General features: G+C 57.7%; 1 protein-coding gene across 1 annotated transcript; it reads left to right on the forward strand.

The window, feature by feature from the left end:
- Window positions 1–10877: 10877 nt before the first annotated feature.
- LOC142595836 (ADP-ribosylhydrolase ARH1-like) lies at window positions 10878–14297 on the forward strand. The gene is given in 8 exon segments (XM_075724681.1): window positions 10878–10888; window positions 10962–11185; window positions 12197–12295; window positions 12366–12471; window positions 13290–13369; window positions 13441–13624; window positions 13926–14116; window positions 14119–14297. Coding segments are annotated over 8 exon segments (1074 nt in total).
- The last annotated feature ends 2348 nt before the right edge of the window (window positions 14298–16645 follow it).

Below are 16645 nucleotides of genomic sequence, written 5' to 3' on the forward strand. Positions count from 1 at the left end.
TAACACACACATTGTCAAGCTCATTCTCACTCTCGTACAGACCACCTCCCAAACAGCAAACTTCCACCAATTTCTCCCACACCGTAGCTCTAAGCCGCTGAGCTGTTGCTGATCCTCACCTTCCCTTGACAGCGCTTTCGCAGCCAGACACACTCTGCCCATCTGCCCTTCCCTTGCCTCCAGGCACTCCCAAAACTAACACACACCTTGTCAAGCTCATTCTCACGCTCGTACACACCAGCTCCCAAAGTACAATCATCCACCAATTTCTCCCACACCGTAGCTCTAAGCCTCTGAGCTGTTGCTGATCCTCACCTTCCCTTGACAGCGCTTTCGCAGCCAAACACACTCTGCCCATCTGCCCTTGCCTTGTCTCCCACCACTCCCAACACAACACATTGTCAAGCTCATTCTCACTCTCGGTACAGACCAGCTCCCAAAGTACAATCATCCACCAATTTCTCCCACACCGTAGCTCTAGGCCGCTGAGCTCTTGCTGATCCTCACCTTCCCTTGACAGCGCTTTCGCAGCCAGACACACTCTGCCCATCTGCCCTTCCCTTGCCTCCAGGCACTCCCGATACACATTGTCAAGCTCATTCTCACTCTCGGTACAGACCACCTCCAAAACGGCAAATATCCAGCAATTTCTGCCACATTCTGCACATCAGGGCTGAGAGTTCTTCTTGGTCCTCACCTTCCCTTGCCAACGCTTTCGCAGCCACACAAACTCTGCGACTCTGCGCTTGCCTCCCAGCACTCCCAACACAAACTCTCAGGCTCACTCTCACTCCAGGCACACACCAGCTCCCAAAGTACAATCATCCACCAATTTCTCCCACACCATAGCTCTAAGCCGCTGAGCTGTTGCTGATCCTCACCTTCCCTTGACAGCGCTTTTGCAGCCAGACACACTCTGCCCATCTGCCCTTCCCTTGCCTCCAGGCACTCCCGATACACATTGTCAAGCTCATTCTCACTCTCGGTACAGACCAGCTCCCAAAGTACAATCATCCACCAATTTCTCCCACACCGTAGCTCTAGGCCGCTGAGCTGTTGCTGATCCTCACCTTCCCTTGACAGCGCTTTCGCAGCCAAACACACTCTGACCTTCTGCCTTTGCCTTGCCTCCAGGCACTCCCAATATTAACACACACATTGTCAAGCTCATTCTCACTCTCGGTACAGACCAGCTCCCAAAGTACAATCATCCACCAATTTCTCCCACACCGTAGCTCTAGGCCGCTGAGCTCTTGCTGATCCTCACCTTCCCTTGAAAGTGCTTTCGCAGCCAAACACACTCTGCCCATCTGCCCTTCCGTTGCCTCCCAGCACTCCCAAAACTAACACACACCTTGTCAAGCTCATTCTGACTCTCGTACAGACCAGCTCCCAAAGTACAATCATCCACCAATTTCTCCCACACCGTAGCTCTAAGCCTCTGAGCTGTTGCTGATCCTCACCTTCCCTTGACAGCGCTTTCGCAGCCAAACACACTCTGCCCATCTGCCCTTCCCTTGTCTCCCACCACTCCCAACACAACACATTGTCAAGCTCATTCTCACTCTCGGTACAGACCAGCTCCCAAAGTACAATCATCCACCAATTTCTCCCACACCGTAGCTCTAGGCCGCTGAGCTCTTGCTGATCCTCACCTTCCCTTGACAGCGCTTTCGCAGCCAGACACACTCTGCCCATCTGCCCTTCCCTTGCCTCCAGGCACTCCCGATACACATTGTCAAGCTCATTCTCACTCTCGGTACAGACCACCTCCAAAACGGCAAATATCCAGCAATTTCTGCCACATTCTGCACATCAGGGCTGAGAGTTCTTCCTGGTCCTCACCTTCCCTTGCCAACGCTTTCGCAGCCACACAAACCCTGCGACTCTGCGCTTGCCTCCCAGCACTCCCAACACAAACTCTCAGGCTCACTCTCACTCCAGGCACACACCAGCTCCCAAAGTACAATCATCCACCAATTTCTCCCACACCATAGCTCTAAGCCGCTGAGCTGTTGCTGATCCTCACCTTCCCTTGACAGCGCTTTTGCAGCCAGACACACTCTGCCCATCTGCCCTTCCCTTGCCTCCAGGCACTCCCGATACACATTGTCAAGCTCATTCTCACTCTCGGTACAGACCAGCTCCCAAAGTACAATCATCCACCAATTTCTCCCACACCGTAGCTCTAGGCCGCTGAGCTGTTGCTGATCCTCACCTTCCCTTGACAGCGCTTTCGCAGCCTGACACACTGTGCCCATCTGCCCTTGCCGTGCCTCCCAGCACTCCCAAAACTAACACACACCTTGTTCAAGCTCATTCTGACTCTCGTAACAGACCAGCTCCCAAAGTACAATCATCCACCAATTTCTCCCACACCCTAGCTCTAGGCCGCTGAGCTGTTGCTGATCCTCACCTTCCCTTGACAGCGCTTTCGCAGCCAGACACACTCTGCCCATCTGCCCTTCCCTTGCCTACAGGCACTCCCAAAACTAACACACACCTTGTCAAGCTCATTCTCACGCTCGTACACACCAGCTCCCAAAGTACAATCATCCACCAATTTCTCCCACACCGTAGCTCTAAGCCGCTGAGCTGTTGCTGATCCTCACCTTCCCTTGACAGCGCTTTCGCAGCCAAACACACTCTGCCCTTCTGCCTTTGCCTTGCCTCCCATCACACCCAAAACTAACACACACATTGTCAAGCTCATTCTCACTCTCGTAACAGACCAGCTCCCAAAGTACAATCATCCACCAATTTCGCCGACACCGTAGCTCTAAGCCGCTGAGCTGTTGCTGATCCTCACCTTCCCTTGACAGCGCTTTCGCAGCCAGACACACTCTGCCCATCTGCCCTTCCCTTGCCTCCAGGCACTCCCAAAATTAACACACACCTTGTCAAGCTCATTCTCACGCTTGTACACACCAGCTCCCAAAGTACAATCATCCACCAATTTCTCCCACACCGTAGCTCTAAGCCGCTGAGCTGTTGCTGATCCTCACCTTCCCTTGACAGCGCTTTCGCAGAAAGACACACTCTGCCCATCTGCCCTTGCCTTGCCTCCCAGCCCTCCCAAAACTAACACACACCTTGTCAAGCTCATTCTCACTCTCGTACACACCAGCTCCCAAAGTACAATCATCCACCAATTTCTCCCACACCGTAGCTCTAAGCCGCTGAGCTGTTGCTGATCCTCACCTTCCCTTGACAGCGCTTTCGCAGCCAAACACACTCTGCCCTTCTGCCTTTGCCTTGCCTCCCATCACACCCAAAACTAACACACACATTGTCAAGCTCATTTTCACTCTCGGTACAGACCACCTCCCAAACGGCAAACATCCAGCAACTTCTGCCACACTCTGCACATCAGGGCTGAGAGCACATCCTGATACTCACCTTCCCTTGACAGCGCTTTCGCAGCCAAACACACTCTGCCCATCTGCCCTTGCCTTGCCTCCAGGCACTCCCAAAATTAACACACACATTGTCAAGCTCATTCTGACTCTCGTAACAGACCAGCTCCCAAAGTACAATCATCCACCAATTTCTCCCACACCGTAGCTCTAAGCCGCTGAGCTGTTGCTGATCCTCACCTTCCCTTGACAGCGCTTTCGCAGCCAAGCACACTCTGCCCATCTGCCCTTCCCTTGCCTCCCAGCACTCACAAAACTAACACACACATTGTCAAGCTCATTCTCACTCTCGTAAACACCAGCTCCCAAAGTACAATCATCCACCAATTTCTCCCACACCGTAGCTCTAAGCCGCTGAGCTCTTGCTGATCCTCACCTTCCCTTGACAGCGCTTTTGCAGCCAGACACACTCTGCCCATCTGCCCTTCCCTTGCCTCCAGGCACTCCCGATACACATTGTCAAGCGCATTCTCACTCTCGGTACAGACCAGCTCCCAAAGTACAATCATCCACCAATTTCTCCCACACCGTAGCTCTAGGCCGCTGAGCTGTTGCTGATCCTCACCTTCCCTTGACAGCGCTTTCGCAGCCAAACACACTCTGCCCATCTGCCCTTGCCTTGTCTCCCACCACTCCCAACACAACACATTGTCAAGCTCATTCTCACTCTCGGTACAGACCAGCTCCCAAATTACAATCATCCACCAATTTCTCCCACACCGTAGCTCTAGGCCGCTGAGCTGTTGCTGATCCTCACCTTCCCTTGACAGCGCTTTCGCAGCCAAACACACTCTGCCCATCTGCCCTTCCCTTGCCTCCAGGCACTCCCAAAATTAACACACACCTTGTCAAGCTCATTCTCACGCTCGTACACACCAGCTCCCAAAGTACAATCATCCACCAATTTCTCCCACACCATAGCTCTAAGCCGCTGAGCTGTTGCTGATCCTCACCTTCCCTTGACAGCGCTTTTGCAGCCAGACACACTCTGCCCATCTGCCCTTCCCTTGCCTCCAGGCACTCCCGATACACATTGTCAAGCTCATTCTCACTCTCGGTACAGACCACCTCCCAAAGTACAATCATCCACCAATTTCTCCCACACCGTAGCTCTAAGCCGCTGAGCTGTTGCTGATCCTCACCTTCCCTTGACAGCGCTTTCGCAGAAAGACACACTCTGCCCATCTGCCCTTGCCTTGCCTCCCAGCCCTCCCAAAACTAACACACACATTGTCAAGCTCATTCTCACTCTCGTACACACCAGCTCCCAAAGTACAATCATCCACCAATTTCTCCCACACCGTAGCTCTAGGCCGCTGAGCTCTTGCTGATCCTCACCTTCCCTTGACAGCGCTTTCGCAGCCAAACACACTCTGCCCATCTGCCCTTGCCTTGTCTCCCACCACTCCCAACACAACACATTGTCAAGCTCATTCTCACTCTCGGTACAGACCAGCTCCCAAAGTACAATCATCCACCAATTTCTCCCACACCCTAGCTCTAGGCCGCTGAGCTGTTGCTGATCCTCACCTTCCCTTGACAGCGCTTTCGCAGCCAGACACACTCTGCCCATCTGCCCTTCCCTTGCCTCCCAGCACTCCCAAAACTAACACACACCTTGTCAAGCTCATTCTCACTCTCGGTACAGACCACCTCCCAAAGTACAATCATCCACCAATTTCTCCCACACCGTAGCTCTAAGCCGCTGAGCTGTTGCTGATCCTCACCTTCCCTTGACAGCGCTTTCGCAGCCAGACACACTCTGCCCATCTGCCCTTCCCTTGCCTCCAGGCACTCCCGATACACATTGTCAAGCTCATTCTCACTCTCGGTACAGACCACCTCCCAAAGTACAATCATCCACCAATTTCTCCCACACCGTAGCTCTAAGCTGCTGAGCTGTTGCTGATCCTCACCTTCCCTTGGCTGATCTTTCACACGTGCATATGGGGGGCTCTGCCATGCTCTGATGTCTAACTGTCCTGCAGCCCATTGCTGTTTTTTCCTTCTCCATGTCTCTGTCTTGCTGCCCAGTCCATGCTTTTGTCCTTCCATCAGTGCCCTGCTCCCTGTCTGTTATCTTTGCCTGTGTTTCCCTTTGTCCTGCCTCCCTGTCCTTTTTTTTTCTCTCTGGAATGCTCTGCGCTGCTCCCTGTCCTTTTCCTTGTGACAATCCATGTCCTGCTTCCTTTCCTCCTCTTTCTCTCTCCATCCCCTGTCCTTCTTCCTATCTTTCTCTGTTTTCTCTTCTTTCCATTGCTCTGTCCCTGCTGCTTGTTTCTCCCCTCTGTCCTGCTCCCTGTCCCTTTCTTCCTCTCGCTGTCCCTCTGTCCTGCTTCCTGTCCCCATCTTTTCTGTCTTTATTTTTCTGTCCTGCTGCCTATCACATTGTTTCTTGCTCTACAACCCTGTCCAGCTGGCTCTACCTTTTATTTGTCCTCTCTCCCTGTTTCATGCTTCTCAGCCCTCTTTTCCTCTTCCTCCATCTCATTGCTGCTTTTTTCCCCTTTCTCGGTCTCTTTGCCCACATCTGACCCTCCTTCTATTTCTTAGTCCTCTCTGTCCTGTTCACTCTCCAGTTTCTCTCTCCATCTGTACTGTTATGGATTTACACATGCCTGGCCACCATAACAGGGTCCAAGCCTAGGATGTCGCTGAGAATACAAAGGCTGAGTGAAGGTTTCCAATTAGTCTTTTATTAGTTCTTAGGTTACAGCTCGAGCTGGGTGCCTCCAGAGAGGGACCCCTACCCCAGTTCACACCTCTCAGTTATACCTGTACCACCCATCACCCGATTCCCAAGTCCAACCACAAGTCTAATCACTTAATTCTGGTCAGTGGTCTCTTGATTCACTGCCGCTTGGCTGGCCGCCTTCTGAAGTTACTGTGTTCTCTTGGCATTGTCTCCTTGGTCCTTACCTTCTTCATTCCGCTCATATCCGCTGAATTCAGTGACTTCTTTTGTGGTGGGTTGACCCTAGCTGGTTGCCAAGTGCCCACCAAAGCCACTCTATCTCTCCCCTCCTCAGCGTGACGGGGGAGAGAAAATGCTGCAAACAGCTCATGGGTTGAGGTAAGGACAGGGAGAGATCACTCGGCAATTACCGTCACGGGCTGGACAGGCTCGACTCAGGGAAATTAATTTATTGCCAATCAAACCAGAGTGGGGTAATGAGAAATAAAACCAAATCTTAAAACACCTTCCCCCAACCCCTCCCTTCTTTCCGGGCTCCACTTCACTCCCAGTTTCTCTGCTCCTTCCCCCGAGTGGCGCGGGGGGATGGGGAATGGTCAGTTCATCACGCGTTGTCTCCGCTGCTCCTTCCTCCGCAGGGAAGGACTCCTCACAGTCTTCCCCTGCTCCAGCGTGGGGTCCCTCCCACGGGAGACAGTTCTTCACGAACTTCTCCAACGTGGGTCCTTCCCACGAGCTGCAGTTCTCCACGAACTGCTCCAGCGTGGGTCCCTTCCACGGGGTGCAGCCCTTCAGGAGCAGCCTGCTCCAGCGTGGGTCCCCCATGGGGCGACAAGCCCTGCCAGCAAACCTGCTCCAGCCTGGGCTCCTCTCTCCACGGGGCCACAGCTCCTGCCAGGAGCCTGCTCCAGCGTGGACTTCCCACGGGGTCACAGCCTCCTTCAGGCACATCCCCCTGCTCCGGCGGGGGGTCCTCCGCGGGCTGCAGGTGGGTATCTGCTGCACCGTGGGCCTCCATGGGTGCAGGGGAACAGCCTGCCTCACCCTGAGCTGCACCAGGGGCTGCAGGGGAATCTCTGCTCCGCGCCTGGAGCGCCTCCTCCCCCTCCTTCACTGACCTTGGGGTCTGCAGAGTTATTTCTTTCATGCATTCTCACTCCTGCCTCTGGCTGCTCTTGCACAGCAGTTTTTCCCCCCTTCTTAAATATCTTGTCACAAAGGCATGACCGTTGTCACTGGTTGGCTCAACCTTGGCGAGTGGCGGGTCTGTCTTAGAGCTGGCTGGCATTGGCTCTGTTGGACCTGGGAGCAGCTTCTGGCATCTTCTCACAGAAGCCACCCCTGTAGCCCCCTCACTACCACAGTCTTGCCATGCAAACCCAATGCACCCTTTTGGCTCACTCTGGCAACCCGTCCTGCCTACGTGGTGCTCCTGCTTTGCCCTAATGGTGCTGCTGCCAGCACCCGTGAGGCCTTAGCATGAGCTGTGTTAGACAAAGTTGGAGCAGGAGCTGAATGAACAGTCACAGACGTCAAAAGCACCTGCACGTCAGGGGCCTGACCCTGCCATAGCAGTTGATGTGACTCAAGTGACTACTCTAAAGTACTTCCAGATGCGAGGTGCTTGGTTCTGCCCTATCGGCCACTAAGCCACACATGACATCACAAGCGTCTGCGCAATGCAGGGGCCTCATCCTGCCTTATCAGCTACCCAGCCTCGAGTGACATCACAAGCACATGCAAAAGTTGAGGACCTGATCCTGTCAAAGCTGCTCCTCAGCCAGCACTGACGTCATAAGCAGCTGCATGAGCCAGAGGCCTGACCCTGCATCATTTGCTACTCAGCCACATGTGATGTAACAAGAACCTGTGGCTGTCAAGAGCTTGATTCTGCTGTCTCAGACACTGAGCTACAAGTGAAAACAAAAGCACCTGCACAGGCGCCAAAAGGGTTGGTGGCACCCTTCCTTGCTCTGGCTGGCACCCATGGGGCGTGGGGGTGCCTGTCCCTTCCCCTGTCCAGGGAATGACCTGCAGAGGTTGCGGGTGACCTGACCCTGATCCTGGCCCTGACATGTGGGGTTTGGGGGTGCCCTGCCCCTGTGCTGGCCAAGACCCTTGGGGTTTGGAGGTGCCCTGCCCCTGTCCTGGCCCTGACTCATGGAGTTTTGGGGTGCCCTGGCCTGGTACTGGCCCTTTTGTGTGGGGTTTGGGGGTGCCCTTTCCCTGCTGCTGCTGAGACTCCCTGGAATTTAGGGTGCACTGCCCCTTTCTAGGCCATGACCTGCAGGATCTGTGGTGGCCCTTGCCCTGTCTTGGCATAGAACTGCAGTGTCTGGGGGTGTCTGCCCGCCCCTGCTCTGGTCCTGACATGCAGAGTCTGGGGGTGCCCAGCCCCTGTATTGGCTGTGATCCACAGGGTTTGGGGTGCCCTGTCCCTGTCTGGTCCGTGACCCATGGGGTGCCCAGACTGTCTCCTGATGCTGACCCATGGGGTTTTGGGGTGTCCTGCCACTGGCCTGGCCCAGACCTGTAGGGTAGGGAGTGCCTTGCCCCTTTCATTTCCCTGACTCATGACATTTGGGGGTACCCTGCCCCTGTTTTGGCCCTGACCTGCAATTTTTCGGAGTGCTGTGCCCCTTTCCTGGCCCTGACCCAGGGGGTTTGTGGTGCCATGCCTCTGTCCTGGCCCTGACACGCGGGGTTTTGGGAAGGCTGTGCCCCTGTGCTGACCATGACATGGGGGATTTGAGGGTGCCCTGTCCCTGCCCTTGCCTTGATCAGCAATGTTTGGGGGTGCCCGTCCCGTGGCCTGGCCAAAACGGTCAGGGCTTGGGGGTGACCTTTGCTTGTCCTGCCCTGATGCACTGGATTTTGGGTACCCTGCCCCTGTCCTGTACCGTCCCTCTGACTCATGGTGTTTGGGGGTGCCCTGCCCTTTCATTGCCCTGACCCACAGGGTTTGGGGGTGCCCTGTCCCTGTCCTGGACCTGACCCATGAGGTTTTGGGGTTGACCCATGGATTTTTGGGTTTCCCTGTCTCTGTCCTGGCCCTGATCCACAGTCTTTTGGGGGTGCCCGGGCTCTGTACTGGCTGTGATCCGTGGGGTTTGGGGCCCCTGACCTGGCCACGACCCACAGGGATGTCAAGCTGCCTTGTCCCTGTCATGGCCCTGGCCTGCGAGGTTTGGGGTTCTCTACCCCTGTCTTGGCCGCTACAAGTGCGGTTTGGGGGTACTCTGCCCCTATACTGGCCCTGATCTGAGGTATTTTGGGGATCCCTGCCCCTGAACCTTGAGCTGTGGGGTTTTCTGGCCCCCTCTCTTTCCAGGACCAGCTTGGCTTGGGGGTGCCCTGCTCCCGTTCTGGACCTGATCCGCTGGGTTTGGTGTGCCCTGTGCCCGTCTGGGCCAATACCCGTGGCGTTTTGTGGTTCTTGGCCCTTGTTCTGACCCTGGGTGCCTTCTCACGGCCATCACCCGTAGGTTCGTGGTGCCCTGTGTCTGTTGTAGCTGAGACTCATGGGGTTTGGAGGTGCCTTGCCCCTGTCCCGGCCCTGACCTGTGCCGTTTGGGGGTGTCCTGCCCCAGTCCTGGCACCGACTCACGGGTTTTGGTGTTCTCTACTCCTGTCGTGGCTGTGACCCACAGAGTTTTGGGCTTTCCCTGCACCAGTCCTGGTCCTGATCCATGGGGTTTGGGGTGCCCTGTCCCTGTCTGCTCCACGACCTGCAGGGTTTGTGGATCTGCTGCCCCTGTCCTGGACCTGACCTGCAGGGTTTGGGGGTACCCTGCCCCTTTCCTGGGTCCATAGCTTCCTATTTAGGCCCTGAACACACTCTTTGGAGTGTGGCAGGATGAAACCACAATTTCTGTATGTCCAAACAGAAATATGGCAAAAAAAAAAAATTTTTTTGTACAGCATTTTTTAGGTGTATGGGGCCTGCACCGAGGCTTTGCTGCTTGACTCTGAAATTTAAGTATGATCTTTTAAGGGCTCACTGCCCACCACTAAACATTAATTTTACTATTTTTGCATAGCAAAACACAGCGATTTTTAGGTTGGAGCCGACCCCAGTTGTCAGAGCAGGGCTGCATATTGCTGCCCCATCCTGGCGGGACCCAGGCGATAGCAGTTTTGGGGGATGTCACCCCAAAACGTGGCTTGGGGCCATGTTTTTGCCCCGTCCCAGTGAAATAAATATGGGAAAATATTTGGCAGAAACATTCTTCCTTGGAGATGCTCCTTTTCTCCTTGTCTCTGCCTTCCCCTAGGGCTTGCTAAAACCCATCCCTCTGTGCCCCAAATTCTTTTGAGGCCTCTGTCCACTCTGGGTGCCCCCTTTGGGTAACCCCCAGCCCTTTTGGGTGCCGCCCATGTGCCCCTTTGGATGCCCCTCCCATGTGCCTCCATGCCCCTTTGGGTAACCCTCAGGCCCCTTTCGGTGTCCCCTGTCTCCCTCTTGGGTGTCCCCCAGCCTTCTTTGGCTATGCCCCCATCCATGTCCCTCCATGCCCCTCTGGGTGCTCCCTGGAGCCCCCCAGTCCCCTCCCAGTGCCTTTTGGGCCCCCCCAGAGCCTTTTCCCTCCCTGCCACCCCCCAGGGACAGAGGCCCTGGGGTTCCTCACCACTCATCCCCATCGCCATGGGGACAGTGCCCCCATCCCCACCCCCATCCCCTGGGGTGTCCTCATCCTCCTTAAGGGCCCCTGGCCAGCGCTGGCCCCATGCCCCGGGCCTGATGGGCTTCCGCAGCTGCTACCGCAATGGAGGAGACGTGAGTGCCTCTGGGGGCTCCCGGCATACCCCCCACCGCTGGCTCCCCCCTGAAGCCCCGCTGTTTCCCCCAGGGTGCCCTCGGTGGAAGCTTATGAAGCGGCCATGGTGCTGAGCGGGGTGGGGGACGCGCTTGGGTACCGGGGGGGCCGCTGGGAGTATTGCACCTCGGGACCCCAGATCCACGCCGAGCTGGCTGAGCTGGGGGGGCTGGAGGCCATCACCCTTGAGCCCCCCGAGTGGCCTGTCAGTGATGACACCGTCCTCCACCTCGCGACTGCTGAGGGCCTGGCCACAGGTTGGGGAGCGGGGGCCGCAGGGGTCTCCATTGCACCCCACAGATGCAGGGGAGGGTCCCCAGGGGATGGCGTCCCCATTGTACCCCAGGGCCCACAGCGGAGTGTTCCAGGGGGGTGGGGTGTCCCTATTACACCCCTGGGCTGCATGCGGGTTCCCTGGGGCGGGGGTTGGAGGTCCCTGTTGTATGCCTTGGGCTGCATGGTGGGGGTCTGGGGTGGTGTTGGGGGTCCCCTTTGTGCCCCTGGGCTGTATGGGGGGGGTCCCTGGGGAGGTTTTGGGCTCCCTGTTATACCTCTGAGCTGCCTGGGGGGGTTTCTGAGGGGGTTCAGGGGTCCCTGTTATACACCTGACCCAGGCTGGAGGGTCCCTGGGAGGGGCTTTTGGGGTCCCCAGCCAGCCCTGTAGGGGGTTTGGGGGCATCCTAATTCCACCCCCCTTTTAGGGCCTCCAGGGAGGCTCCCTATTTCCCCTCCCCCCCAAAAAAAATTGGGGGGGGTGTCCCCATTTCCCCTTGGAGGGGTGTGTGTGTCCTATTTTTCCCCACAGTTTGTGGGAATTTGTGTTCCCTGTCCTCCTATGCTGGGTGTTGGGGGAGAGCTCATTTCCCCCTCCCAATTTTGGGGGCCCGGAGGGGGTGGTTATCCCTTGCCCACCCGATTTGGGGTGCTCAGGAGGATTGCCCATTTCTCTTGACTTTTGGGGTGTTTGTGGATGCTGTCCCACTTCCCCTCCTGTTGGGGGTGTGCGTGGGGGATGTCACCCTTCCCCTCCAGTGTTGGCACCCATGGGTGGTGTCCCCTTTTCCCTTCAGAACTGAGGCATCCATGGGGGGGTGTCATCCTTTCCCTTTAGTTTTGGGGGGTCCATGGGGGGTGTCCCCTTTTCCCTCCACTTTTGGGAGTCCATGGGGGGTGTCATCTTCCCCTTGAGTTTTGAGGGGTGCATGGGGCCTTTCCCTCCCCTCCAGTTTGGGTGACCCAGGGGGGTCTCCAGTACCCGCCCCGGCCAGGCCTGGAGGGGGAACCCCTCCTGCAGGAGCTGGCTCGCCGCTACGTGGCTGCCATGGGTGACATGGAGGGCCGCAAGCCGGGGCCCACCAGCATACTGGGTGAGTGGGGTCCGAGGGTCTGGGGGGAGTCAGAGGGTGTCAGGGGGTCTCACGCCCCCGACCCCCCCAGGCACCTCACAGCTGCGGCCTGGGGAGCCCGAGGGCTATCGCATCCCCTTCAACCCCACCGGCACTGGCTGTGGGGCTGCCATGCGTAGCCTGGCCATCGGCCTCAGGTAGGGCCAGGGACACAGGAAAGGGGGGGGGGGGGATGGGGACATGGGGGGTCACACGGGGACGGGAGGGATGGAGGTATCAGAGCTGGGGGCACAGGGACAGGATGGGGATGGGGATATGGGAGTGTCAGAGCTGGAGGGATGGGGACAGGAGGGTGTCGGGGCTGGGGACACAGGGGTGTCAGAGCTGGAAGGGAGAGGGACACGGAGGGGACAGGGCTGGGGACACAAGGCTGTCAGACCTGGGGGGGGTGGGGACATGGGGAGACAGGGACAAGGGGGGGGATGGGGAGGACATAGGGATGGGGACACGGGGGTGTCAGAGCTTGGGGGATAGGGACATGGGGGTGTCAGAGCTGGAGGGAAGGGGACATGGGGTGCTGGGGAATGGGGGTAACAGGGACATGGGGGTGTAAAAGGTGGGGGAATGGGGACACAGAGGAGAATGGGGACATGGCGGGTGTTGGAGCTGGAGAGGACAAGGACCGTGGATTGGGGATGTGCTGGTGCTGGTGCTGGTGCTGGTGCTGGTGCTGGGAGGCCAGGGACAGTGGGGTTGGGGGGGGCGGGGATGTCTGAGCTGGGGGAGTGGGGACAGGGAGCCCTAGGGACGGAGGACAGCAATAGGGAGGAGGGGACATAGGGGTCACAGGGCAGATGAGAGGGGGACATGGAGGTGGCAGGGCCAGGGGGGATGGGGACAGCAGGGACAAGGACGGTGGGGACGAGGGTGGCATGGTGGGGATAGGGACGAGGCTGGGGATAGGGGCACAGGGAGGGGGCAGGGGAGGACGGGGACAGGGCTGATGCCACTGCAGGTACCCGCATGCCTGGGAGCTGCCGATGCTGAGCCGGGTGAGCATCGAGAGTGGACGCATGACCCACCAACCCCCCACCGGTGGGTGTCAGGCCTTGGGGGACAGGGGAGGAGGGGACACTGGGGCGCCTCTGAAACCCCTGTCCCCACAGGGTACCTCGGCGCTCTGGCGGTGGCCCGCTTTGGGGCTTTGGGGGCTCGGGGGGGTGGCCCAGAGCGCTGGGGGGCCGAGCTGCTGCGGGTCCTGCCCCTTGCATGGGACTACGTGGAGGGTGCCGGCGTGGCCGTGGGTGACAATGCTGCCGCCTGGCCCTTCTTCAGGGACACCTGGCACCGGTGAGGGGGTACTGGGAGGGTTCTGTGGGGTCACTGGGAGGGGTTGGTGAGGATACTGGGGGGGGCTCAGGGGGTCACTGGTGTCACTGGTGCCCGCAAAGTGCTCTCTGCTGGACAGCCGCAGCCCAGTGCCCCCCAGTGTCACTGGTTACCCCAGTGACACCAATGACCCCAATGTCTCCAGTGTCCCTGGTGACCCCGGTGTCCCTGGTGACCCCAATATCCCCAGTGACCCCAGTGTCCCCATGTCCTCAATGATTCCAGTGTTCCCAGTGACCTCAATGTCCCCATGTCCTCGCAGGTACCTGGAATCCTGGGGGCTTCTGGAGGGTCATGGCCCGCCACGGGTGCCATCCCTTCCGTCACCAGCCGAGCGGGATGCGGCATACCTGGGCTGGGTGCTGGAGGGGTGGCCAGGCCGCAGCGGCCATGACGTGCCCATGGTGGCCCTGGAGGCCCTGCTGGCAGCTGGCAGATGCTGGGAGGACCTCTGTACCGGGGGGTGCTGCATGGTGGGGACAGCGATTCGACGGGGACCATTGCTGCTGGGTGCTGGGGGCTGCGGGGGGGGCTGGCGTCTGTCCCACCTGGGCTGCACTGCTGCCTTGAGCACCGTGGGCAGCTGCGCGATGCTGCCCACCGCCTCCATGCACTGGCCTGGGGGAGATGCTGAGCCCCCACCGTGTCACCTGCTGTACCCCTCCCGGGAAAGCCCCTGTGGGTCCCCAGGGTGGAGCAGAGACCTTCATGGGGTGGGGGGGTGGGGGGGGTGGGGGGTCTTGGAAGAGTCCCTGGGGGTCAGCTGTGACCTTCACGGGGTCCTGGGGCAGGAGGGGTCAGGAAGGTCTCTGGGGGGGCTGCAGGGAACTTCACTGGGTCCTGGGGTGCTCAGGAAGGCCCCCAGGAGGCCCTGTGGGGAAGCATGGCCCTTCAAGGGGTGCTGGGAGGCTCAGGCAAGCACCAGGGAGACCACTGTAGCCACATCCAGGTGGCCTTTTATCCTTCCACAGTTAGAGACCCCAGAAGCTCCCCAAGGAGCCTCAGTCACCCCCACAGTAAAAAAAGTGTCCTCCCAAGTCAAGCTGTGTCTAGGTTTGTGCCCTGTGCTTCTTGTCCTGTCACTGCCACTGATGGGTCTCAAGGTTAACCAAGCCAAGGGTGATGGCCCCCTCACTGATGGGCCCCCAGGGTTAACCACTCCAAGGGTAATGTGCCAAAGACGTGATGGGCTCCCAGGGTTAAGAACTCCGTGGGTGATGGGCCCCTGGCATCGGTTGGGGTTGACAACCCAAAGGGTGATAGGCCCAAGAGGTGATTGGAAAGCAAGTTCACCAACCCCTGGGAGATAGACCCCCATGGTGATGGGCCTCCAAGGTTAAAAGCCCTATGTGTGCTGTGCCCCATAGTAAACCACCCCAAGGGTGATGAGTGCCCTGGCTGATGGGCCCCAAGAGTTACCCACCCCAAGGTTGATGGGCCCAAGGGATGATGGGTCCCCAGGGTTAACCACTCCAAGGGTTATGGGCCGCTGGGGTCATGGCCAGCTGGGGTTTACCACCTTAAGGGTGATGAGGGCAAAGAGGTGATGGGAACCCGAGGGTTAAGTAACCCCACAGTGATGGGTCCATGCATTGATGGGCCCCCAAGGTTAATGACAACAAGGATGACAGACCCCCAGGGTTAACCACCCCAAGGATGGTGGTCACAGGGGTTAATCACCCAGAGGATAATGGGGCCTAGGGGTGATAAGTCCTCAGTGTTAATCAACCCATGGGTGATGGGCTGGTGAGATGACTGGCACACAGGGTTAACCAACCCAAAAGTCATAGGCCGAAATGGTGTTGGGTCCTCAGGGTTAACCACCCCAAGGGTGATATCCCCTGAGGTGAACCTCAGTGGTGGAACCCAGGGCAGTGGGGCCCCAGAGTTAACAACCTAAAGGTGATCAGCCCAGGGGTTGGTGGGCCCCCATGGTTGAACACCTCAAGGGTAATGGGCCCAAGAGGTGATGGGAAACCAGGTTTCACCACCCCAAGTGCAATAAACCCCGAGGCTGATGGGCCACCAGGGTTAACCACCCTAAAAGTGGTGGGCCCAAGAGGTGATGAGCCCCCAAACGTTGAACCATCCTAAGGGTGACAGGTCCAAGAAGGGATGGTTACCCAGGGTTAAGCCACCAAGGATAATGGGCCCAAGGGGTAATAGGCCACTAGTGTTAACCACCCCAAGAGTGACGAACATGAGCCAGCAGTGTGCCCAGGTGGCCAAGAAGGCCAACAGCATCCTGGCTTGTGTCAGGAATAGTGTGGCCAGCAGGAGCAGGGAGGTGATTGTGCCCCTGTGCTCGGCGCTGGTGAGGCCGCACCTGGAATGCTGTGTCCAGTTTTGTTCCCCTCAGCACAAGAAGGACATTGGGGTGCTGGAGCGTGTCCAGGGAAGGGCAGCGGAGCTGGGGCAGGGTCTGGAGCACAGGGCTGGTGGGGAGCGGCTGAGGGAGCTGGGGGTGTTCAGCCTGGAGAAGAGGAGGCTGAGGGGAGACCTGATCGCTCTCTACAGCTGCCTGGCAGGAGGGGGCAGGGAGGGGGTGTTGGTCTCTTCTCCCATGTAGTGAGCGATAAGACGAGAGGAAATGGGCTCAAGCTGCGCCAGGGGAGGTTTAGGTTGGAAATTAGGAAAAATTTCTTCACGGAAAGGGTGGTCAAGCATTGGAACAGGCTGCCCAGAGAGGTGGTGGAGTCACCATCCCTGGAAGTGGTCAAAAAACGGGGGGACATGGTTCAGTCTGGTCTGCCCTTGATTGGTTTAGTGTGGACTTGGCAGTGTAGGTTAATGGTTGGACTGGATGATCTTAAAGGGCTTTTCCAACCTAAACGATTCTATGATTCTATGATTCTATTAAGACAAGGTAATAAAAACATATGGAAGAGTATACGAAGAGTCTTGAGAGAGACATTCAGAACTGCATATCCCGTGTTTCACAAGTATTCCCTGACCTGATCCTCTTCCACCAAGGGTCCCTCT

This window comes from Pelecanus crispus, chromosome 23 (genome assembly GCF_030463565.1).
Source record: "Pelecanus crispus isolate bPelCri1 chromosome 23, bPelCri1.pri, whole genome shotgun sequence".
In the NCBI taxonomy this organism is placed as follows: Eukaryota; Metazoa; Chordata; class Aves; order Pelecaniformes; family Pelecanidae; genus Pelecanus; species Pelecanus crispus.